This window comes from Mandrillus leucophaeus, unplaced genomic scaffold (assembly GCF_000951045.1).
Source record: "Mandrillus leucophaeus isolate KB7577 unplaced genomic scaffold, Mleu.le_1.0 Scaffold21, whole genome shotgun sequence".
NCBI classification, from domain to species: Eukaryota; Metazoa; Chordata; class Mammalia; order Primates; family Cercopithecidae; genus Mandrillus; species Mandrillus leucophaeus.
In genome coordinates, this window is record NW_012102143.1 from 4,465,200 (window position 1) to 4,490,977 (window position 25,778).

At 48.7% G+C, this 25,778-nt stretch overlaps 1 protein-coding gene across 2 annotated transcripts in view; it reads left to right on the forward strand.

Annotated features, from left to right (window-relative positions):
- AGAP1 (ArfGAP with GTPase domain, ankyrin repeat and PH domain 1) overlaps positions 1-25,778 on the forward strand; it is a 650,920-nt gene that overhangs the window by 202,808 nt on the left and 422,334 nt on the right. Inside the window, exons 1-3 of one of the 2 annotated variants that reach the window (XM_011980282.1) lie at positions 1,335-1,389; positions 9,958-10,045; positions 10,784-10,795. In XM_011980282.1, the coding sequence (XP_011835672.1) occupies positions 10,786-10,795 (10 nt within the window). In that variant the 5' untranslated portion in view covers positions 1,335-1,389; positions 9,958-10,045; positions 10,784-10,785. Of the gene's footprint in view, positions 1-1,330; positions 1,390-9,957; positions 10,046-10,783; positions 10,796-25,778 lie in introns of those variants that run through there. The other variant, XM_011980281.1, reaches the window with a different exon arrangement.

Sequence of the window (25,778 nt, forward strand, 5' to 3'; positions counted from 1 at the left end):
GACCTGGTGGGACGTGCTCCCCAGCATGTGACCTGGTGAGATGTGCTCCCTCCCCAGTGTGTGACCTGATGGGTTGTGCTCCCCCAGCGTGTGACATGGTGGGTTGTGCTCCCCCTTCGTGTGACCTGGTGGATTGTGCTCCCCAGGGTGTGCCTGGCCTCCTTCAGATGCTGGTCTTGCCTTCCTGTGTCACATCCGTGGTCTGGTCAGGCCCTTGGCTTCCAGCCCTGCATCCACGTGGTCCTCATATCACACAGTTCTTTGAAGGTGATGGCTTTTCTTAACTTAGGCATCTTACGAATCATGTCACTTCTTAGACTTAATGTCGAGTGAGTTTCAACATTGGAGGACAGTATATCAGAAGTGTATCCCATGTGGAAAGAGCTGTTTTTCTGTCAGTGGGATGCACTTCCTTCCTCTAGTCCAGCCCACTTGGCTTGTGTTGACTGAGCTGCCACGTGGTCATCAGGACAGATCATGGCTACTATCGTGGGGTCTCATTTATGTTAAGGCTGGCTTGTGGCCGGTGTGGAAAACTGGGTCGCAGGTTAAGCCATGGTCATTTGGGTCATCTGTATCGGGTGGGTCCCTGTGCACAGCCCATCAGGGGATGCGGCAGGAGAGTGCCCCTGCACAGGGCTGGGCTCTGTAGACCACCCCATGGAGCTTAGGAGCCCTGCATCTTTCTGACATAGTCTAAACCATCCTGGCTGGGTCTTCAGTGTTTAATATCTTTGTGGGGATCAAAATTCTAGTACCAGATCTTTCTTCTGAGCTATAATCTGTTATTTATAAACACGAAAGTGTTTACTTACATTGTGAGTGTTAAGATCTTCACATTCAGTCATCGTACTTTTTTCTGTGTGTGTGGGATTTCAGAAAAGTGACTATTGTAGTAGACAACCAAAAGACCAAAAGTGGACCTACTGGCTCTAACAGAATCACTTCCCAGAAAGCTAGGCGTGTCCTTAAATATCTCCACACTTGTGAACAGGCACAGTCAGGAGGGTCTGAAGATACATGCTCCTCCGTAGGAAGGGCTGTGGCTTGAGCAGGGGAAAAATGGAAAGTTAGATTTTTCAGTAACTTTCGAAGTCATTGGACAGAGCATGTGTTACCGACCACAGACTTGGAGCTGGAACACCCCATTGGCATCTAGCTGAGTGTCATGAACTGGGACAAATGATCTTTCTGGAGTGGGAGTGACACAGGGAGGCTGGTCTGCACCATCTCCGGTGACCTTCGGATGGGAAAATGGTCCATTGAAGGTACTTTGACTTGGCCTTTACGTGAGTTGTGGTGTCTGACTTTGTGTCCTCCTCTTTTTCAGATGCCTTTGTGAACAGCCAGGAATGGACGCTGAGTCGATCTGTCCCGGAGCTCAAAGTGGTGAGTGGTTCCTTCTGGCCCTGGCAGTTGTCCTTCCTCACCTGTGGGAAGGGAGGGGCTCTGTGCACACCCAAGCCTGCATTCCCAGGCCGCTGGTCATTGCCTGGGGCCCAGACAGGGAGTGTGACTCTGGGTGTGTTCCTGGGAAGGGCCAGGTGTAGCTGGTAGCTTGGGACTAGAGTCCAAGTCCCTGAGTGCCCCTGGGACAGCTACGACAGCCATGACTGCCACCCAGCTAGGGTGGTGTTTCGTGTGCCGGGCAGAGGCCGTCATCCTCCTCTCTCTTATATCTCGTGGGTGGGTTGATTTGTCCTTTGCAGGATGTCACGGAAAGCTTCTGTGACAGCTTCTTCGCCAAGCTTTGGCATCCATCATTTTTGAAATGTAACTATTTACCCTATGACCAAGTATTGGCATAAAATGAAAATTTTTTTTTTTTTTTTTTTGAGACGGAGTCTCGCTCTGTCGCCCAGGCTGGAGTGCAGTGGCCGGATCTCAGCTCACTGCAAACTCTGCCTCCTGGGTTTACGCCTTTCTCCTGCCTCAGCCTCCCGAGTAGCTGGGACTACAGGCATCCGCCACCTCGCCCGGCTAGTTTTTTGTATTTTTTAGTAGGGACAGGGTTTCACCGTGTTAGCCAGGATGGTCTCGATCTCCTGACCTCGTGATCTGCCCATCTCGGCCTCCCAAAGTGCTGGGATTACAGACTTGAGCCACCACGCCCGCCCATAAAATTAAAATTTTTATCATTTATTATGAACTTTACCCTTTTGGTGAAATTATCTAGGGCTTCGAATTGGCGTATGTAAAAAGTGGTCCATTGCAGCCACCCTTTCCAGCCACTCCCCTCTAGTCACCACCCACCATAGGACTGAAGGGGCAAGTCGAACTTTGAAACAACCACGTTCTTTGTTGTGAAATATGTGGTATCTGTGTGTATGTTTATGTATGTAGGTATATATGGGTACATATGTCTAATTTCCATGTGTGTGTGTTTATGTATGTATGTATATACGTGTGCATATATGTCTAATTTCTGTATGTGTGTGTATGTATTTTCTAATTTGACCATGAAAGGAAAGCAGATGAGCTCTCACTGTTCTCCAGGCTCCGGCATGGGCCTGCCTGGTGTCTCTGTCCTCTGCATTTCTACTGACAGCACCAAATCCCCTGCGGCCCGTGGACTCCTCCCCACTGACCCCCAACCTCATTGCGTGCTTGGAGCACAGGACAGGGGCCAGGAGACAGGATCCTTTCGGTCTTTCCTGTCTGAGATGAGGAGATAGAGCAACGAAGAACTTCTAGGTCTTTGAAGACACTTTTGTCACCAGGAAAAGTATTCGTTTTTAAACTTAGGAGATGAAGTACAATGAGTGGGAGGTGTCCTGAGATGGAAGGCCCCGTGGTCACTGTGCCCTCTCTCTCATTGGTGTCTGACACACCCATCCCCACTGCGACCACGGGGTGTCGTCGGCTGGGCCCCTCTCCTTCCCAGTGTCTGCCCCCCGCCCCGTTCCTCCCTGAAGGTCTCTGGGCTGTCCCTGCAGCACTCGCCCATGGGAGACAAAGCATCTCTCAGTCCCAGTGCTGTCTCAGAAGCCTGGGGTTCCGCAAGACTGGCCTGCAGAGAACCTCCTCTTTCTGCCTTTTGTGTGCTTTGTCACCGCGGCACTGGCAGGGTGTCTTAAGCCCATTGAAGCCGTCCAGGAAGTATGCGTTGAATGAATGGCACAGGCTTGGCAATGTTGTTACCAGGAGATTTCCAGAACAATCCCCCAGTTTCAGTTACTCCCTGTTAAGACAGCCCCTGCCACTCGGGTGCTGTGATGGGCACGGAGCAGCAGGCATGGTGCTTTACTGGTGGTGATGGTGTCGATACAGCGCTGGCTCGGCTCTGTGCGGGTCGTGTTCTGAGTGCTTGACAACATTACTTAATTCCTGACAACTGCCCCATGGGGAGGGGTAGGTATGGTTATCCCCATTTCACAGATGAGGAAATCGAGGCTCAGAGACATGAAGAACTTGCCCAAGGAGCCACAGTAAGTGGTGGAGCTGAGGTTTGAACCTGGAGTTAGGGCTTCCACCACCGCACTGCCTGATAGAACTTTCTCGATGGTACAAACCTCCTGTGTCTGCACTGCCCAATGCGGTCGTGGCTGGCACCATGTGGCTGTTGAGTGATTGAAATGTGGCCGGTCAGTGCCATCAAGGAGCTGCATTTTAAGTTTGATTCTAGTTCATTTAAATTGAAATAGCCACACAGGGCCAGTGGCCACCCCAGTGCCAACATTACAGACTAACTGATCGTCAAGTATCGAACCTCCTGACTTGACAGTTCAAGGTGTTACAGGTTTAGAGAGGGCCCACGTGATCGTACCAACCCGTAATCGAGGATGCTTACCACCAAAAACTTGTACTCTACCAGTATTTTGAAGGCATGTGATTTTCTGGAATATCTGCCTAGAGCTGCAGGAGAGACAGTTGCATTTAAGGCAGCAGGGGCTCCTCATTCTGAAACGGATTGTCTTAAGGCTTGCTTCAATTTGCTGACACCGGGGACTTCAGTGCTGTTGGTTCTACAGTTCTCAGAACGCTCCTGTCCCTGGCCTCAGTGTGGATGGACTAGATCCTGGCAGGCCCACCAGCCCTGCTCTAGCCCAAGTGCCTTCCTGTTGTGGCATCAGCGGGCGCTGGTCCTCATCGGCAGCCCCAGCAGATCCCTCGTGTGCTAAGGAGTGCTCAGGGTCTGAAGAAAGCGCTGCTTTGTTTCCTAAGCAGCCTCCAAGTGCCTATAGGGCTGCAATTGTTTCCTTCCTAGTGCAGCCCCCCCAGGACAGGTGGCCCTTTAGGTCAGCGTCTCAGGAACCCAGCCCCTGCTTCGCAAATGCAGCAGTGACATGATGTCATGGCAAGCCTCCAATAGGCCCTTTATGTAACATTTTGCAATGAATCTTTTGAAATCTGTCAGAGAAAAAAATTCAATGTTCGCTTTCTTCTCAAGAGTGGTAGTACCATGCCTTATGTTTTCTTTTCTTTCTTTTTTTTTTTTTTTTTTTTTTTTTGTGACAGGGTCTCACTCTGTCACCCAGGCTGGAGTGCAGTGGGGCCATCTCGGCTCACTGCAACCTGCCTTCTGGGTTCAAGTGATTCTTGTGCCTCAGCCTCCTGAGTAGCTGGGATGACAGGCGCCCACCACCACATCTGGCTAATTTGCGTATTTTTAGTAGAGACGAGATTTTACCACATTGGCCAGGCTGTTCTCGAACTCCTGACCTCAAGTCATCCGCCTGCCTTGGCCTCCCAAAGTGCTGGGATGACAGACATGAGCCACGGCACCCGGCCTTATGTTTTCTGAAGTTGCACTGTGGTCAGATTGTCCATGACCAATTGCTTTTGGTGCTGCAGAGGAGCCAACCACTGCTGGCTGCAGATGTGTGCCCAACAGTAAAGACTTGATGCTTCTGTCGGAGGGGAAGGTAGATAGGCCCTGGACGTCTTGCCTGCGTCGGGGACCTCAGTCCCCAGCTCCTCACATCCTATTTGTGTGTTTTCATTGAACACCAACTGGGATTTTTCTAAAAGTCTTGATTCCCTTCTTAGCAAACCTTAAGGTTAGCAGGTCAGTGGTGAAGTGTGGGGCGCTGGAGAAAAACAGTTTAGAAAGACACTGCGTTCCCTTTGGCCTTGTAATATGAAGGGCCGAGTATGGGCTCCGACACACTTCATGGCCCTGCACAGACGATGCGGGGTTGACAGTGGCGGACTCTTCCTGCCTTGAGCGTGTAGTTCTGTGGTTTTTAAGACACCTCATTCCTCCTCACGTAATTCTTTGGCTCGCTCTGGATTGATTTCCTCCATCTTGGTTTACTTCCAGCAGCCGCTCTGACACCTTCACGGGTGACGTGATGCACTTGAAAGGGCATTCTGACCCCTTATTTTATTTTCCTTTCACCATCAACCGTTCATTTCCACCAGCGTTTCAAAGTAAAATAATGCCATCATGTGTGACTGTGAGGTGGTCTGTGAGATGGCTGTTGCAGCCAAACCAAGCCCCTTGCACTGCACTCCAAGATTGATTGCCTTTGTTCCCCTAAGGTGTGAGCTTAGTCTTTGCCCGTCTTGTTAGGCAGAAGGCAGGAACGTTGCTATGCAGAGAAGGCGCAGACCAAAGGATGTTTGGTTTTTGAGCATTTTCTTCCTCGGGAAAGAGAAACTGATCTTAATTAAAAATTTAATTCTGTGGCATACTGTTTTGGATTTTCCCAGCATGAAGCTGACAAACAGCGGGTGCCCTTGAGCAAAAGAATAATTAGTAGGTAGAAATTCTCAGATTATAGAGGCCCCAGGGTAAAAAAAGATGTATGTCGAATTAGGAGGGGAAACAGCTTTTTTTAGAATCTGTCCACACAGCCTGACTTGAGCCTGGATCTGAGCCTTAGTAATAAGCATCTCATTCATACTCACCAGCAGTGGAGTCGTTCATTTACTCGGCCAGTGCTGTTGAGCATCTACCTTGGGCTCTGTGTTACTCAGGAATTCAGAGAACAAGACAAGTAAGACAGGGTGCCTGCCTTTGAGGAATTGTCAGTATTGGAGGGAGCCAGATCAACATACTGTTATTTCCAAAATAATGTGTTCCCTTGTAAGATGTCCTTGGGGCAGTGGCCTAAGGGAGCTTTCAGGAGAGGCATCCAATTGAGACTGTGGCATTAGGAAGGTATCTTCGTCTCTTCCGGCTCCTGTAACAAAATATCATACACGGAGCAGCTGATAAACAACAGAAATGTGTAGCTCACAGTTGTGGAGGCCGGGAAGTCCAAGATCAAGGTGCCTGCAGATTTGATGCCTGAGGACCTGCTTGCTGGTTTGTAGGTGGCATCTTCTTGCTGTGTCCTCACGTGGAGGAAGAGGCAAGAGATCTTTCCCAGGCCTCTTCTATAAGGGCGCTAATCTGCTGCCACAACTGCCTCACCTCGTAATACAATCACCTCGGGGGTTACGTTTCTTTTTTAAAAAAATTATTATTTTGTTTTTATTTTTTGTCAGCTCTGTCACCCAGGCTGGAGTGCAGTGGTGCAAACTCAGCTCACTGCAACCTCTGCCTCCCAAGTTCAAGTGATTCTCCTGCCTCAGCCTCGAGTAGCTGGGATTACAGGCATGTACTACCACGCCTGGCTAATTTTTGTGTTTTTTAGTAGAGGTGGGGTTTCACCATGTTGGCCAGTCTGGTCTTGAACTCCTGACCTCAGGTGATCCACCTGCCTCAGCCTCCCAAAGGGCTGGGATTACAGGCGTGAACCACCATGTCCAGCCGGGGGTTAGGTTTCAACATACGAGTTTGACCAGGAGTGTGTGGGTAGGAGGGGGAAGCCTAAACATTCCTACCATAGCTGCAGGCTTCTCAGAGGAAGTGACATCCGAACTGATAGAAAGAGTAGGTTTCAGGGAATGATTGATGTGGAAAGCTTTAGTTACCTGGAGACAGCAAGGCCTGTTAGGATGGGGCTTGGTAGCTGATTGACTAGAAGGCCGAGCAGAGAGAGCAGGAAGGTGAGAGACAGGAGGGTTGTAACTGGGGTGTAAGAGAGGAAAGGACTGGGTATAGGTTTTAGAAAGGCCACTCTGGCTGATGAGTAGAGAGTGGGAGTGGCCATGACTGGGTGAAGGAGAACGTTTGGATCCATAAGCCATCACTCAGACAGCAGACCACGGCGGCCTGTAAATCACTGAGAACCTTTTTTCTACACTCTCATGCAAAATTTGTTCTTCTATGTTTGTTTGTTTGTTTTCTTTCTTTCTTTCTTTTTTTTTTTTTTTTTTTTGAGAAGGAGTCTCGCTCTGTCACCCAGGCTGGAGTGGAGTGCAGAGGCGTGATCTCGGCTCACTGCAACCTCTGCCTCCCGGGTTCAAGCGGTTCTCCTGCCTCAGCCACCCAAGTAGCTGGGACTACTATAGGTGTGTCACCACGCCCGGCTAGTTTTTTTGTATTTTTAATAGAGATGGGATTTCACCGTGTTAGCCAGAATGGCCTCGATCTCCTGACTTCGTGATCTGCCCGCCTCAGCCTCACAAAGTGTTGGGATGACAGGCGTGAGCCACCGCACCCGGCCCTGTTTGTTCTTATAGCTATTGGCTTCATCATCTACTTAATCAATGGTCCTTCCTCCCTCCTGTTTCTCCTCCTCTCCTCTCCCCTTTCTTTCCTTCTCTCCTTCCTTCCTCCCTCCCTCCCATCCTTCTTCCTTGCCATCCATCTATCCATCGACCCATCTTGTGTTTACCAGGCCTCTCCTGGGGCCAGGAACTATGACAAGTGTACAGAGTCAGAGTTGGTGTCCTGGCCGGTATCCAGAGACAGAGATCTTGGCCCTCAGGGTCCTAAGTGTAGTGGGAGGTGGAGCCCAGGGCCTCACCAGCCACTGTCAAGGCCCTCTGGGGGTGGGAGGAAAGCAGGGAAGCCTTCCCAAGAGCAAGTGAAGCCCTCATCAGGTGAGAGGGGAGGGGTGCTCAGGTGACAGGAGTAGTGAAGTGTTCTTGTGGCAAGTTTACGGACCTGCTGGGTCCGTTAGCTGCCAGCAAAGTTGTGTGTGAGGATTTGGAGGGAGACAGTTTGTTCCTAAAATGTTTGGAGTTTGGCCTCAGGCAGCAGGAGTCTCCCAGGGCTTGTGAAATGAAGGAATGCCACTTTCTCATGGTCACTTTGTTTCCAGGAACCTCTCTGGTGTTCTCGGGATGAAAAGCAGGTGCTTGCAGGTAGGGAGAGGCCCTAGAGGCTGCCTCCTCGATCTGTGCACACCGGAGAGTCCACACCGAGGTGGCAGCAGCGTGCCCAGGAGGGAGTCGGGGCTGGCCTCCAGCTTTCTGGTTTGAGAGGCTAGGTGTGATGTGGCCTCAGAGGCTGATGAGCAGTCTGGGGGAGAGAGGCGAGGTGTGGACTCGTCGAGGCGTGAGCACCACGTAGGTGGTGTATGGATATATAAGAAGTCCTGGTGGGAGCTGAATAGGGGCGCCTGGAGCTGGGGTAGACGGCGGCCAGGGGATGAGATTTTGGGAATAGGCCGCTTTTTTCCCCACATCAACCTTCTGTCAACGAGCTATGATTCCAGAATCTGCAGGGCATCTCCTTTTAAATGGAATCACAGCTCATTGAGAGAAAGTTGGATATGGACAGGCACAAGTTGGGACATTAGAGTGGAGGATCAGCTGGAGATGTGAGGATGCAGCCCTGGCGAGCCCCAGTGTGTGGCGGCAGATGGAGGAAGAGCCCACAGGGCTGGGAGGGAGGTAGAGGCGGAAGCCAGTGTGAGAGTTGGAAGAGAGTGTCTTAGCAGCAGCTACCGGTGATGGGGTCAGGTCAGAGCAAGACAGGCTAGTGGCTTTGAAATGAAAGTCACAGGTGACCTAGTGGGCAGTTTCCTGGTAGCAACAGGGCCAGAGCTTCAGATAATTTGAGTGGAGGCAGGAGGGAGGTCAACAAGTGGAACCGAGAGCAAGTGGGGCCAAGAGCAAGTGGGGCCAAGTCCCAGCTCTGGGAATGGCAGGTGGCCTTAATGAGCACCTGTGCCCAAGGATGGGTCCCTTGTGATGTTTTGGGCTTTTAAAGGAATCAGTTCGATCATGCTTAAATTTGATCGCTAGCAATGTTCTAGTGGGGGAGGAAAATATTAAAATGCAGGAGATTTTTGATGAGCAGCTTCCCACAGAAGGCAGCGTCGGGGGTATACAGCTCCCAGGCACAGGGAAAGGGAGGCTTCCTGTGGGATCCGCCCACTTGGAGGCTTGGAGGCCAGGTGTGTCCACTGTGTCAACAGGGAGCCTTCCTCTGAAGAAGTCCCTGGAGCGTCAGCCTCGCCGCCAGGTTACTGCTAGGACAGCGGCCCTCATGTCACCCTTACTCCTGAGGGTCACCTTCTAATCCAGCACAAACGAGCACCTTTGCCGTCTCTCCCCGCAGCCCCGGCACCGTCCCCTTTTTCTCGGAGATGCCGTGGTGGGTCCTGTGTCTGGGAGGCAGGTGTGTGCCTTCCTTACCTGTATGGCCGGCCCCTGCCTCACTGCTCCACCCCCAGGTCTCCCCACACTGCTCTTTTCTGCTCCTGTTGTCCTGCCCCCAAGTCTACCCTAGACTCATTCCCTAGAGATGCTGCCTTGCATGGGTCCTCGCCACTCTGCCCACGTCACTCAGCTCTGCCCTTGGATGCCACCTCACCTGCTGCTTTTCCCTGTCTCTGGAGGGTGCACAGTAGATGCCGGTGGGCAAACTCAAGGAACACAGCCCTGATGTAAGCAATGTGCTTGTTTTCTGGAAGAATACCAAACCAGTGTTTATACCAGCATTGCTGATGCCGTTGCAGCTGTTGAGGCTGATGAGAACGTGAGATGTTAATTAAGAGTGTTGGACTCCCTTTTACTCCAATAGAAGTAGTGAACGAGCTTGTTTTTGGCCATCCAGCCAGTGCTTGGTTATGTTTGTGTTTAGGCCTCCTGTCTATTTTAGCCTCTTTGTATTTGCAATATGCCAAATAGAGTGATTTGCTTATGCTTAACGGTTGTCCGTTTCTGTTTCAGGGAATTGTGGGTAACTTGGCCAGCGGCAAGTCTGCCCTGGTGCACCGGTACCTGACGGGCACTTATGTCCAGGAGGAGTCTCCGGAAGGTATGCTGTTTGGCAGGCAGTTGCAAGCTTAAGAATGTAGTTTTTAAAAAATTTTCCTTAGCATATTGTAAATCATGACTTTGATGTATCACAGGTCAAGAAAGCAATAAAACATACCAAGCAGTAAAAACCCTTAAGTATGCGGTTTCTTCTGTAGTATTTCTAGCAAACCCATTATATTCACTTTGATATTTGGAATAGTACAGTAGAACCATGAAATACCATTGAATTTATTTCTTATCTAATTGTTCTGTCCTTTCAAATGTCGTTTTTAATCCAGTGTCCTTTTTATCCACTGTTACTCCTTTAAATATTGACTGGACATTTCTGTGATCTGGATATTGAATTTATACATAATTTGTATGTAATGTTACTTAGTTATAGATATGAGCCTTTCTGGATGAGACGTTCAGATTACCACCACCATATGTTTGAGTATGTTTCCCCCCTTATATTTATAAACATTTAATAATCATTTTGCATGAGAGTAAGATTTTTTTTTTTGCCATTAGGCATTTACTTCTTCAGTTAACATGTCCATATTTTATTTTTTGCCTTAAATAAAGTTATGATAATGATAGGAAAGCATTTAGCTCCCACATCCCCTAATGAAGGGGTGTAGTTGACAAGCAGTTTTCTAAATGAAATTTTCTCTCCATGTAACCTTGTTAAATCCAACTCTGAGACACTGAATTTCTGGTTCCTTCTTTTTCTTACTGGCTGTTCCATTCTTTGCAGATATGGATGCAGGTAACTATTCATTTTCTTCATGGCAGCGCTTGTCTTGTTTTGGAGAGAGAGGAAAGGCACCACTTTGTACTGTAGCGTTCCCTTCCCTCCTTGTTCTGTGTACCATCCTATTTTGTTTCATTTTATCTTTTTTTTCAGTTGAACATTCCACCCTGTTTTGTCCCTTAGTTGTCTTTTTAGCAGTAGTCCCAAGTAGCTTCACCTGTTTCCTGTAACACCTGTCCTAGCATTTAACTCTTGTCCTGAATACTGTGGAACCGTTCGGAAAAGTATAGAAGTGGCTTGAGGCTCTGCCACTGTTTTGCAGAATTGTGCAGTCATGTAATGAACACCTCACACTTCAGGAAAAGACCTTCCGTACGGAAATGATGATTTAGGAAGATGAGAGATGGAAATGAAGGCTCGTATGTGGGGGTCAGTAAGAGAAAGCTTGCCTCTCCACTGAGAAATGCATACAGATGCTAGAAAATGGCATGATTTGGAGAAACGAGCAAAGGCCACATTTTGCCAAGGCTCCGTCCCTGGGTTTTGATGGCTTTTATTTGCTCCTTTGTGTTGGAGTCTGAAGTTTAGCCACAGTCAGCTGATGACAGCTAGAGAATCTTTTAGAGATGTTTCCTTGGGTTTTCCACGTATTTCTCAGGGCTCGCTATTGTAGAGGTTATACAGAGGTTAACTCACCTGCCAGTGAAATGACCACCTTTTCCAAGTAAATCTACCTTCAGGACCCTGCAACTCTGTGCATTTCAACCTGGGATCACAGGAAGTTAGACGTGGGTGGGGCTCTGGTTTTGTTGCTGTTGCTCTGGCTGTCCCTGGCTCTGGGGTTCAGGTGTCTGGTGGGACAGCGCTGGAGGCCCTGGGTCTCTGGAGTAAGAACAAGGACCACGCCTCCCTCATGGTAGCCTTTCTGCTGTATGGCTATTTGGGCATTTTTATGGGCTTTTTGCTTTTTTCCCTCTGGGCATTCACAGTGTGTTCCGTTGTGTTTGGTTCCAGCTGTGATGTCTTTGCAGTGCATAATTGACCCTTACATTTTGACTAACACCAAGGCATTTCTCTTGAACGTCTATACATCAAAAGGAAGGATTTTGGGGGGACCTAAACTGATCGCTAATAGCCCTGCTTCTTTGATTTTTCAAGTAGTACATTTTACTCCATTGAAATTTCGTAGTATTGTCTATGGTTTTTAAAAATACATTATTGTTAAGAGTAGGAGCGTGGGTGAGTACCTCCCTTTCTTCATCTGCAGAGTGGAACTAGCTCATCCCCTCCATGGGGCCCCATGCCCAAGGCTTCCTGGGTCAGGGGAAAGATCATGATCCCTGACCTTTTCTCATGCCCTGCAGCAGCTCTCCCTGGGGATGTGGCCTCTCATCTTTTCGCTCATGGCCCCAGGGATTGTTCTGTGGGAGTGTGAGGAGCTGACTGCAGCAGACACCCAGGTGCACCCCAGTGGGTGTGCGTCTAGGTCCCCCGGGTGCTGAAAGAATTATGAATATGTGGCTCCTCGTGCCTGGAAGACTCTTAGTCCTGCTGAATTCATTCTTCTCATGGCTGAGCCACCGTTCCCGTGTAGAGCCAAGCAGGTGGTTCCACACTGTCTTTGCCCCTCTTAATGAGACCAGGGAACGGACTTTTACTTCCTGTTCATTTGACTGTGTGCCTCATGACAGTGGCAGCAGGGAGCCACAGCTTGTTGTAATGTAACTTGTAGTGAAGGGAGCCATACTTGCTGTTTGGGAAAGAAAGTGAATGAGAAGCCGTGATTTCTTTCATACCATGGTCCTGCCATCCTGAAATTCCTTCTCATGCTCAGGGAGCCTGTACCTGGAAAGTGATTTCAATTTTTGTCCGGTGAGTGTTGATCAATTACCCGTGCTTTGCTTAATTGAGAAGCTTTAGGTATAGAGTGTTGTGGGTTTGGGATATAATTTACTGTGCTGTCGCCTGGAGGTGTGGAGAATATCAAAGGGATGTGTTGTCCTAGGGGAGTGCTGGAGGTTGACAAAGCCCACGATGGCCCAACCTCACCTGTGGTTAGTTACCCACACAAAGGTGAGGGCACAGCCGATGGTGGGAGTGGCCGGCGCCCGGTTGAGGGATTGGATTTTGAGTGAGCTCTGTGACCTTCCCATTTCTTGGTGTACTGCTCCCTTCTCATCAGCCCCCCTTTCCTCGTATGACTGCTAGAGCGATCAACTGGGCAGCTGCTTTGAATGAAAGGCATTTTGCTGTGTATCTGCCTGTCCAGATAGTTCCTTGGATTCTCCCTGTGCTTCTTAAATGTCTGTACCCTGTTCTTCTGATTTATTAGTGCGTGAATATCCTTTATATCCTAATCCTGACCCGTGGCTGGGATATGTAGCTTGCTGGGAGCGGTGAGGTGGTGAAGGCCTTCCTGTCTTCAGGGGAGAGCTCTCTCGTGGTAGAAAGATTTCTGGTGCACAGCTGTCTCCAGATCCGAGCCTGCTTTTCATCAAATACATCAGATGGATTTTAGCTCCATCCCAGAGGGTAATATCTGCTGTCTTTTAATTGTATGATGCATTTTGGTTGAACTTTATTCTTGTAGTGAAGAGAGCCAACTCACAAGATTTGGATCATATTATTTATTTATTTATTTTGAGACGGAGTCTCTCACTCTGTCACCCAGACTGGAGTACAGTGGCACGATCTCAGCTCACTGCAACCTCTGCCTCCAGGGTTCAGGTGATCCTCCTGCTGAGGCCTCCTGAGTAGCTGCTATTACAGGTGCGTGCCCCCGTGCCTGGATACTTTTTGTATTTTTAGTAGAGGTGGGGTTTCACCATATTGGCCAGGCTGGTCTTGAACTCCTGACCTCAAGTGATCCACCCGCCTGGGCCTCCCAGAGTGCTGGGATTACAGGCATGAGCCACCACATCCAGCCAACATTTAGATAATTTTAAAGATGCAGTTCAAATGAGGGAAGGATGTAAATACTCTGTTTTTCAGTTAGTGAATTAGCAGCGCAGAAGTGGTAACGCGGTAGGGAGCTTGAGATTCCATGAAAGCAGTCAGAGAGTAAAACTCTTGGATTGACAGATTCCTTAACTCTGTGTGTGTGTGTGTGTGTGTGTGTGTGTGTGTGTACAGCTAGGTGTGTAGTACATGTATGTGTACTTCAGTCCTAGCACTGTAGTAACAAACCACCACACACAGTGTGGCTTAAAACCGAAATGTATTCTCATAGTTCTCAGAAGTCTGAAATCAAGGTGTTGATGGGGTCGTAAACCTCTTGCATTGACAGATTCCTTAATTGTGTGTGTGTGTGTGTGTGTGTGTGTGTATGTGTGTATGTACAGCTAGGTGTGTAGTACATGTATGTGTACTTCAGTCCTAGCATTGTAGTAACAAACTACCACACACAGTGTGGCGTAAAACAGAAATGTATTCTCATAGTTCTTAGAAGTCTGAAATCAAGGTGTTGACGGGGTTGGTTCCTTTTGCAGCTTCGAGGTTGAATGTTGAATCTGTTCCGTGTCTGTGCAATTCTGATTTAATTAGTGCGTGAATATCCTTTGTGTCCTAATCCTGACCTGTAGCTAGGATATGTAGATTGCTGGGAGGGGTGAGGTGGTGAGGGCCTTCCTGTCTTCAGGGGAGAGCTCTCTCTTGGTAGAAACATTTCTGGTGCAGAGCCGTCTCCAGATCTGAGCCTATTTTTCAGCAGATACATCAGATGCATTTTAGCTCCATCCCAGTGGGTAACATGTGCTTTTAATTGTGTGATGCATTTTGGTTGATATTTTATTGTTACAGTGAAGAGAGCCAACTCACAAGATTTAGATGATTTTAAAGATGCGGTTCAAATGAGGGAAGGATGTAAATACTGTTTTTCAATTAGTGAATTAACAATGCGAAAGTGGGTAACTCCGTAGAGAGCTTGTGATTTCATGAAAGCAGTCAGAGAGTAAACCTCTTGTATAGACACTTTCCTTAATTGGGTGTGCGTGCTCACGCGTGTGTGTGTGCGCACACCCAGGTGTGTAATATATGTATGTGTACCTCAGTCCTAGGGCTGTGGTAACAAAGTACCACAAACTGTGGCTTAAAACAGAAATGTATTCTCACAATTCTCGCAAGTCGGAAATGAAGGTATTCACGGCGTTGGTCCCTCTGCAGGCTTTGAGGTTGAATCTGTTGTATGTCTCTGCACAGTTGTTGTGATTTAATTAGTGCGTGAATATCCTTTATCCTAATCATGACCTGTGGCTGGGATATTTAGATGGCTGGGAGAGTTTCTGGTGGTGGTCAGCAATCCCTGGCGCTTCTTGGCTCATAGACTCCTAACTCCAGTCTCTGTCTCTGTGGTCACAGCGTTTTCCCAGCTACTGGTGACCGTGTCCAAACTTTTTTTCTTATAAGGACAATAGCCATTTGATGAGGGCCCACCCTCCTCCAGCATGACATCATCTTTACTTGATCCCATCTACAAAGACCCTGTATCCAGGTGAGGTCCCACCACAGGTCCCAGGGGTTAGGGCTTGAACGTATCTTTTGGGGGACACATTCAATCCGCAACAGTGTGTGCGTTACATACCTGTGATGTTTTCCAGGGGTGTCCAGTTTTTTGCCTTCCCTGGGCTACATTGGAAGAAGAAGAATTGTCTTGGGCCACACATAAAATACACTAACAATAGCCAATCAGCTAAAAAAAAAAAAATTATACACACACTAAAAACTCATGTGTTAAGAAAGTTTACGAATTTGTGTTGGGCCTCATTCAAAGCCGTCCTGGGTGGCAGGTTAGAGAAGCTTGGTTTAGACGGGCACTGCACTTAGAACTGCTGGAGTTGGCCCCATCACTTGGTGGTGGTCACGGTTCTGCCGGCGACGCTTTTGCAAGCTCCGTTGGTGTTCCAGAACCTCACAAGGACTCATTGGCTGGCAGTGACCTTCACACCTCTGAGGACAATTTCACAGCTGCCATTCACTTCCAGAATCAGATGAAAATTTCTCATTTGCCAGTTGAGCCCTATTAATGGCTGCTGATTAGAATCGTGTGACGTTTTGGGGGTGTGATGTGACTTTTGTCATTGTGTGTTTATGTGCTTCATATTCAGCATGTGCCTGCCTCCCCCAACGCAGGCCCCACATGATGCCACTGAGCTTTTAACTCTCCTTTCAAAAAAGAAAAAGTCAAAGGAAACAAAGCTAGGACATCCACTATTATGTGGACGTTTGATAGGAAATGTGGACCTGCCCTGAGACCCTTCAGCCCCTGCAGGTGGGGAGATCGCGGCCCCCGCAGGTGGGGAGAGCGTGGCGACCTCCTGAGATCTTTCCAGGTTGCAGAACTGAGTCATTGCTCTGAGACCCATTCGCTAGGACGTCTTTCTCTGTGTCACCCATGGCGTCCCAGGTGCCCTGGGCCATGGGCCCTCCTGAGCTGTACAGGGTAGCCCATGTGCTAGAAGGACCTAAGGACCAGAAAAGCTGAAAGCCGGCACCACGTTGAGATCGTGGCACACCTGAGTAGGGCAGAAAGGTGGCCCCACAAGTTTCCCAAGATGAGATTAAACTGTGTATAGGTTGAGTGGGAGCTTTTATGGTTGGCTGGTCGAGACCGACTTGAGAATGTTCATAGACCAACTCCAAGCTGCGAAATGGCACTGAAAGTACCGAGAGGAAGGTGTGCCATCTGAGAGCCGCCTTTCATCCCACATCTGGAAGAAACCAACATCCAGGTATGAGAGGGGCAAAAGGAGGGCCGAGGCCGGCCTGCCAATGGGGCCCAGTGGCTGCCTGTGAGGGTCAGTGTTGTCGTAGCCTGCTGCCACCACACAGAGGGATTCGCAGGGAAGGGCCTTAGTCAGGCATGATGTGGGAACATCGGCCCTGTCATTCCCGAGTCTTCATGAGCTTAATTCAGCAGGGGCTCCTTCCTTCAGTGATGGAATCTGGAGTTTCTGATTGATTCTTAACCAACGCAAAATTTTAGGCAGAAAGCTAGCTCCAAGGCTGAGACAGTCCTGAATGTGCCTAGGCCAACAGCCAGCAAGCTCCTGGCTGGGAGCCTGGTAATGGGGATGGCTGGTAAAAGCTGTGCCCGCCCTGCCTCCCTCCCAGAAGGGTGACCCTCCAGCCCCATCAGCCCCATCTCCAGGCTCTCCCATCTTCCCAGCTCGGGCCACACATAGGTAGCAGCTATCCCCATGCTCTGTCCCAAAGACAGAACACATTGGTCACTAGGAGGTTAGCCTCCCCTGTTCATTTTGCCGATAGAATATGATAGTCGAGGTAGCTGGAAGAGTAAGGTGAAGGAACTCAAGGCAGCTCTTTCACTCGAGAGCCTGCCAGCGTAGGGCAGGGGAAGCCGGTGCCCTCCCAGGTGGAAAAGGTACCTGCGAGGGGGCTTCCCTATGTAAAGAAGAGTCCAAAACAGATAAGGGAGACTGAAGAAACCTCAACACCCCGTGCTCATGAGGAAAAGCTTTAAGAGAAAATACCAGGTGCTAAGAGCAATTATAACTACCAGGTAAGGACCAGTGAGAAACAGTGGGTGAGATTAAGCTTGACGGTTCCATAACTCAGGAAAGTCGAGTTTTTGAGCATAAGTCCTAGGAAATTCTCAAACATACTTTTGCTTTATGCCTGGGAAGTAGGAAAGTACACCAGACCCATTTCATTTCTCACATCTCTCCAGAGAACCCTTTCGCTTGTCTGTTCGGTTTATTTGGTTCACATGAGAGTTTGCTCAAGGCTTGGAGGTTCTGTAGGAAGAAATGAGCTGCTTCACCTCCTGGAGAAAGGACGTCTCGTTTCCAGCATCTCGGGGGTCAGGCTGTGCTGTACTGAGGCTGAAGGGTTCTGGGATTTTCCACTGCGTGTTTGGTTTCTGTTGCTTGTTCCTAGCTGCTGATGCGGCATGCTGGAGGAGAGTTCTACTGGCCACTGGCTTCTGGCCCCCAGGGCCAGCTGGCTGTACGGCCACGTTCGAGTCTTTCTCCCGGGGTCAGCCTTGCTACCCTCCTCCAGGACTGCCTAGAATTTTTTCCTGTCATCAGGATAGTAAATGTGTTCTCAGGAGCACGTGTACCTTAAATATGTTTTAACGAATGTTTACTTAGTTTCCTAGAAACAAAACATGTGGTAAACACCCAGTCTTATTTTCTGGGACATATGAAGTGTGTTTAAGCTGTCAGCTCCAAAAACCCTTTCCAAGTCAAATAAGTTTAAAAAAAAAAAAAAGTTGTCAGCTACCACTGCATCCCAGATGTTAGGGCTTATTTCTGAAGCTGTTCTTGGGTGCTGTTTCATGTTCCAGTGGAAAAAAAAACCTGTAATACTCCAGTAACACATGACTAGTCGTGAAATCTAGCCATTTAGATTTTTCAACCTGAATTTGACCGTTAGTTGCAACCAAGTGATTACAAACACATGATAATTTTTTACTGAGGATTATCTGTAAACTTTGAGATTATGAGCCTGCTGCTGTGTTGGTTTCATAGATAAAGCAGAAGTCAGTTCAGCCATCTTCACTGATGATTTTCCGAATTACCCTGATCGCTCACCATGGAAATACCGTTCCCCTTTGTTCTTGTCTTCCTCCGTGTGTGACGGTCCCTAACCTGACCCCTGGCATGGAAGCGATCTGTGAGGATCAGGTGATATTGTCTAAAAATAGGTAAAGGATGCTAACATTACTAGATGTTCAAAAAAATAATAGAAGGAAGCATGTTCTGTTTCATTTTGAGCAAGAAAAAAAGCTGTAAAATCAGACTAAGGAGTTTGTCATGTTTTTGGCATTGACGAAATTGGCAGGGCAAAGTGTGTTTTTGAGTTGGCTGCATGGACTCAGAATGTATTGTCCCATATTGTTACAATTAATTTGACAAGAAATCCAGGGCTTACTGAAAGCCATACTGGGCCTGCGGTGGAGCCTGCGTTCCAGAGAAAAGACCTTTCTGAATGAGTAACCGGGATTCAGGGCTGGGACTTACACCCGATCTGGGAGCGCCCTGAAGAGGACAAGCCCGCTGGCTTCTGTCGGGAGTCACTGTCTCCTCAGGGCAGGACCCAGATGCTCATACGTGCCCCTTAACTCACAGAGAGCCCAGAAACAGCACAGCACATGCTGTTGACGTAACTGTTGCTTTCCTAAGAAACCTCACGGCATCAGAGGTTTTAACAAAACCGTTCTTTAAGAGGAAAAAGGAGACTAGAGCCTAGAAAGTTTCACATATGTAATTACTAATCATTTTTCATTTTTCCAAGAGAAATTTTACCCCAAAGGTGTTCTGAGGCTGTGTGCGCATTTACCTGTTAATTGCGGATTAACAGAGCCATTGGATCTATCCCAACAGAACCACCATCACACACTTTCACCTGTGTTCACTGCTCCCGTCTGCCCATGTCTTTGGCCTTGATCACGCCATCTCTCTGGAAGCCCAGCTCCAGGTCCAGGAGACCAGATGGCAGCAGACCAGTCTGCCCCTGGCCAGGAACCTCTTGCTCGGGTCTGGAAGCCCCAGGGCCATGCCCATTGTGTCAGTCTATGCTCTTGGTTGCATGAGATGGTTGACCAACTTCGAAGAGCTAAAACAGAAAGGCAGGGAGCCAGTGGTGAATTATTAACTTCTTAACTTGCATCCCTGGAGCAGCCAAGGGGATGGATTTAGTTTTAGAAAGACCCTAATCTCCTGATGCACTGGAGTTCTTGAGGAACCCTCTCCCCCATTTCTTGCCTGTGTTGGTCTTCATGCCCAGCCAGGTCTCCCCACTTGGTAGCAAGCCCTTCATGGTGGTTTCATGGTCCTTAGTGCTCAGATATGGTGAGGAGGGAAAGGTGAGTATTTTCGTCAATAGCTCCAGCAAAAGACTGTAAGTCAGTTCCACGTGGCCTCGTTTGAGCCACGTGCTTTTCCCTAAAACAATCAGTATCACAGGGGTTGGAGGGGATGTTCTGATTGTTCCGTGCCTTGGGGTAGGGAGATGAGGTCGGCCTAATTGAGCTGAGTGGCTTGAGCAGGAGGAGTATGATAGACTAGGGCTGGGCAGAACGCGGACCCCAGAGAAGGCAGGGAGGCACGTCTGCACCTTGTGTCTTCCGGGTTTGTCCTTTTTAAGCATTTTGCCCAGTATGGGGGTTGGAGGGAGGGGGGTGTTGTGCAGTGCATTTCTCTCTCCTAATTCCCAGATCAGGTTACACCCAGCTTGCACGGTTTGAACTTGGGTGCTAAAGGAGAAGCACCTGGGGTATGTTTGAATTCACCCCAAAGCTACCTCTGGTAAATGTCTCCCTGTGACTTTTACAATCTCTCTTGGGCTGTGGACCTCTGACATTTTCAGGCAAGTTTTTCCTTCTTAATCTCCAATGCCGAAAGCTTAGTCTTTGGAATGTTATACATTGTTTGGATCTTAAAAATGTCAGCTCACAAAATAATGTTTTTACATCCTTCCTCCAACATCATCAGCCACATTAACTCACCACCACTCCTCCTCTCCCCTTCTCCCCCAACCTGTTTTATCGGTGTCAGAAAAGGGGAGAGAGCAGTTTCTCAGAAGGTACCCATATTGATCATAATACAGCCTTTCTTAGGCATAGGCAGTCCAGCAATCAGGGTTGAGTGGTTTCCTGTGGAAGGTAGCATACTGAAAAAGGTGAAGTGCAGAGAAAAGACAGGGTGAGGGTGCAGCATGTCTAGTTTGAGGGCCTGGCTGTGGGTCAGGATGGAGAGATTGATACTTGAGAGGAGGCCGGGAATGAAATTGAATGTGCGGAGCACACGTTCCACTCAGCCGTGGTTAGAGCTGGGATTGCCTCTCGCAGCTCCCCGAAGAAAATGTTGCATCCTGTAAGATCGTGCCTGCCCAGTGGGGACCTGGCCACTAAGTGCTACTTCTCTGCCTGTGGCAAACTCCAAGGGCCAGGACAGTGGAGACAAGGAAAGTAGAAGTTGAAGGAAGGTCCCAATAGCAAATTAGGTCGAGTGCCAGAAAGAATTACATCAGGAGAATTTGAGATGTAATGAAAGTGCCCTCAAGCTCCCCACTCCGCTTCATGGGCTACCAGCCATGAGATCTGAAAAGGACTGGGCTAGACTCTGTGTGTGTGTGTGTGTGTGTGTGTGTGCGCGCGCGTGTGTGCGTATGCGCGCTCTTAATGTAAATTAGGCTATATACGGCTGCCAATAATCTGCAAAAGATGACAGTTTCATATGGTTCCAATGGCTTAACATAATAAATTCATTAATGATTGACCCAGACTCGAAATGGAAACCTGATTCAACTCACAGTGTAGTCCTTTATCCATGCTTGGTGGCTTCTGGAAGGCACAGAGTTCAGGAGGAATCTAAGGCAGGGTCTGGGTGCAGGAGGAGTGCTAGTGTGACAGCTTCTGGTACCTGCCCTGGGTCCACAAGCTGGTGGTCTCTTCTTGTGGCGTGAGGGCAGCCCATGTGGCCAGCGTTTATTTTCGGAGCCCCGTTTCTTAATGTTGTATATTTTTAAAAATAATTAACACCACCACAAGCAAGAAGGAAAAAAATCAGCACTTGCTCTTTGAAGGCCGAATACGGTGAAATGAAAGCATGCCTGGTGGACCAAGAGTGGGGCGGGGAGGAGGGGAAGCCAGCCTGCAGCGTCTCCCTCTAGACACAAGGGAGGTTTGGAGCCTGGACAAGAGCAGGGGGTGTGGAGGAACGGTCAAAACCCAGGCGTGATGTGGCTGCACCATCTGGCAGGAAACCAGGCCAGCTGCTGTGTGGGTCTTCCAGGGACAGAGAGAGGAGAAGTGGGGTTGGCCGGGCAGAGGCACGATAGAGTCAGGGTGGCTGGGCTCCAGGGCTCCAGCCAGGTTGTTAGTAGGAGCACTGGCTTTGGAGAGGGACTTAAGAGGACAGATAGGGGAATCCCCAGGCCACCTCTGGACCTTGACACTGGCTAATGGGATGAGCTGCTGAAACCCATCACCATGAAGCCCCCTGCGCTGACTAGGGCACTTGCTCCTTCAGGAGCTGCATCTGCTTATTAGGCCCAAGAAAAACTGGTTCCCAGGTGTGTTTGGACTGTCTAGAACCATGTGACCTGGCACCTACTTTAACATGGGCAGCATCTCGGCTGGGAGCCCCAGGGAGCCTGGCAGTGCCTCAGTGGCAGATGTAGCTCGTTCCAAGATGTTCCAGAGGCAGGAGGTTCCTGAAAGAACCACTGGGCCTTGGGTGGTCAGCGCAGCCTGAGAGCCAGTGACCCCATCCCCCACGAGGATGCTGTAGGGGTGGTCTAGGGGCGGTCTCACCTCTGCCACCTGTGGATGAGAGGCTGGACCTGGTCTTGGTGCTTTCCAGCTCAGGGCGTTGGTCCACTTGGGTATTCTTGGGGACCAAAATCCTAGTTAGGATGGGGACAGGCCTGGAGACAACTTGCTGGCCTCCTTCCATTAAAGCCATTACAGTGTCACCTCAGGATTGTAAGAATTACAAATGCGTTTTCCGGAGTCCCCAGAGTAAAAGGAGTCTGGCAGTTAGAAGAGCAAAGTGCATCTGTCAACAAAAGAAATACCAAAGATGAGACTGAGACTGCAGCAGCGACCTCTCACCTCGTCTGTGTTGCCACCGCCTGAGAACAGAGGTTTTTAGTTTTTTTTAAAGGGCCGTAAACATAAAAACAAGGATACAACATGCAAGGCCTAAAATACTTACTTTCTGGCCTTTTACACGAGCGGTTCGCCAGCCCCTACCCTACAGTACGGAAAACTGATGTCGAATAGTCAAATCGCATAGGATTTCTTGGTTTCTCCATGCAGGCTCATCGAATAGCAACCACCCTTTCTTAGTTTCTTGAAACAAGCACCTTATTTACATTCAGAGATTATATGTGGACTGACAGCTCATCAGCCCATACTTTCACATACTCACTTCCTGAATTGCATGTTGAAAAAGAGAGTTCATGTAAAGCCAATTATTTTTTAATCTAAAGTTACGTTCACATAGGAACCACTAGTGTAGAGCAATAGGCTCTGAGGGATGAGGAGCCCATGTGGGCAGCCGAGTAACTGCCGAGGGGCCCCTGCATGGCACTCTGCTGTCCCACTTGCTTCCTGCCCTCTCTGAATTCTAACGTAACACTTGTGCCATTGTGCATCCATCTCAGGTCATGGTGCCGTTACTTGGTGAGAAAGCCTTATTTAAATACCCCAGGTGAGGAGTTAGGCACTTTCTCCAGTTCTGCAATGCTCCTTTGTTTCCTTTTTTTTTTTAAACGAGACAAGGTCTCACTCTGTCACCTGGGCTGGAGTGCAGTGGTGCCATCATAGCTCACTGTACCTTGAACTCCTGGGCTCAAGCAATCTTCTTGACTTGGCCTCCCAAAGTTCTGGTATTACAGGTGTGAGCCACCATGCCTATTTACCTTTTTTATGCTTAAAATAAATGTACAAAATATTAAAAATCATTTTCCTCACAAGAACCAAATGTGTATGACTAAATATGTTAAGTTGACCATGCAGGCTATTTCAGAGACAGCGGGAGATGCTGAAATATTCAAGCACCACTGTGTTGGTGGGTGTTGGAAGATTTTCAATCAACAGTTTACTTATTTGGTTGTAAATTAGGTTTTATTGGGTGGGGCCCATCATTATGTGACTATTTTTTTTCTTCAGAGTGGTGATTGAAAAGCAGCCCCCAACCGTTTTCTCTGAGAGGTGCAGGCTGAACCTGCCTGCAGCTCACCCCCAGCCCCCAGCCCCCGGCCCGGCTCTCCTTGTCTAACATGAGTCAGTTTGCTTCTCCTGCTGCTCTGGACAATAAATTCCATCAGGGCGGAGACCTTGTCTTGTTCACCCTATTCCTGGCATCAAGGCTGTCTCTGGCATGTTACGGGGCTGGATGTTTGTTTGGTGGTGGTTGAGATGACCAAGATGTTCTTGACCTGTGTGGGGTGGTAGTGGAGAAACAGGCACAGGTGCTTGTGGTGTAGTTGCAGAAAAGGAGCTCACACCAATAGGAACCAGATTGTATCACTGGCTGAGTATACAGCAGATGCGTTCCCCTTTGTTCTTTTATCACTTGCTTACCTGCAAGCTCTGGTCTGACTTTAGGAACATGCCACACACTTGGATCAACATGGACTCCTTTACTGGAGATTTGTAGAATCTTTTCCCTGGAGCCATTTGAGAAGCACTCGTCCAAGACATGCGATTTTACAGGCTATTTTGATGTCAGGGAAGAGATGTATCCTGAATCTTCCAGAAAGCATGGAATTACGACTGCATATTAGGAAGAGGCCTGGCTTTCCTATGGGAATTGAACGGAAGACAGATGCATCTCTCGTGTTCTAGTTGTTGCAGTTTTACTGCTTCTGTTCATTGAATTGGTGTTGCCAAACTCTCCCTCCATGTGTGAGTTTCCATTTGGAAATGATATGGTCATGGTCGTAATGTAGCAGTCATTCGTTAATTTTTATGAGCCACTTGTGACGTTTCAGGAAGCTGACAGACAGCCGACGTGGATTAGCTCACTTACACCTAGGGAAACAGAGGCACCAGAGGCCACAAGAGATATTCAGGGTCACACAGCCTAGAGGTATGGGCCTGAGGTGGGTTCTTGGAAGGTGGCTCAGAGCCCATTCCCCTGCATTGCTGCCCAGAAGCCCGCCACTCATTTCACGGTCAGCAGATGTGCTGACAGGGTTCAGAAGGACTTCTCCTCACCCAGTGGACTGGAGCTGAGCCCACACGTTGGGCCGGGTGAGACCCCAGAGCAGCTGCTGAGCTATTGAGAGAAGAGTGAGTTCTGTGAAGCTCTTCGGGAGTCTGGGGTCTTGCTTCCAACAGTGGATTTGCAGAAAGTTCCAGTGTGCAGAAAGTTCTGAGACAGGCACACGCAGGACCCCATGGCTGGTGGCAGACCTGGGCTGGCAGCCCAGGGAGGTGAGTTGTCGTTTGCAGGCCGACTTCTCTTTCCCGAAGGCATTCTCCGTGTTTTCACGCCGTTATCTCAAAGTGAAGTCCTTATAACTTCACAGGAAAAAACATGCCTTGGGCTTTGTGAAGTGCTTGCCCTTTTCAGGTTTGATGATGCTGCAGGGCATATGTTATTCTTTGCGGTACAGTCATGTGTCCCTTAATGATGAGGATTTATTCTGAGACATGTGGTGTTAGGCGATTTCACTGTTGTGCACTCATCATACATGTGCTTACACCTACATGGTGTAGCCTGCTACACACCCAGGCTACGCAGGAGGACCTCTTGCTGCTGGGCCACAACCTGGACATGTGACTGTACTGAATATTGTAGGCAGTTGTAACTCAGCGGCAAGTATTTGTGTATAATCTAAACGTAGACAAGGTACAGTAAAAATAGGTTACTGTGATCTCATGGGACGACTGTCATTTATTGCTCCGTGGTTGACGAAAGTGTTGTTAGGGTGTAGGTGACTGTATCTGAAATTCTGCAGCTGTTAGAGAACACTTTGTTGAGATAATACTATTTTGCAGTAGTTTTAGATCTTTTTTTCTTTTGTTTTTTATTTTTATTCTAACATCTGCTTTTCTAAGGATATAGTGTTTTCTAGAGGGAAAAAGACTAATAAAATCTAATGAAGTTGCTTCTGCTGACAGTTGGATGTCGTCGGATACTGATGATGGAAATTGGTCCGTGTGAACCAGCCTACGCCACCTTGCCAGACTTTTTGTTTCCATTTTAGTTTGTGTATTTGTTTGTTTTTGAGACACAGTCTCACTGTTTTGCCCAGGCTGGAGTGCAGTGGTGCAATCTCGGCTCACTGCAACCTCCACCTCCCAGATTCTCCTGCCTCAGCCTCCTGAGTAGCTGGGATTACAGGCACTGACCACCATGCCCAGATAATTTTTGTGTGTGTGTGTTTTTTTTTTTTTTTTTTGAGACGGAGTCTCACTTCGTCGCCCAGGCTGGAGTGCAGTGGCCGGATCTCAGCTCACTGCAAGCTCCGCCTCCCGGGTTTACGCCATTCTCCTGCCTCAGCCTCCCGAGTAGCTGGA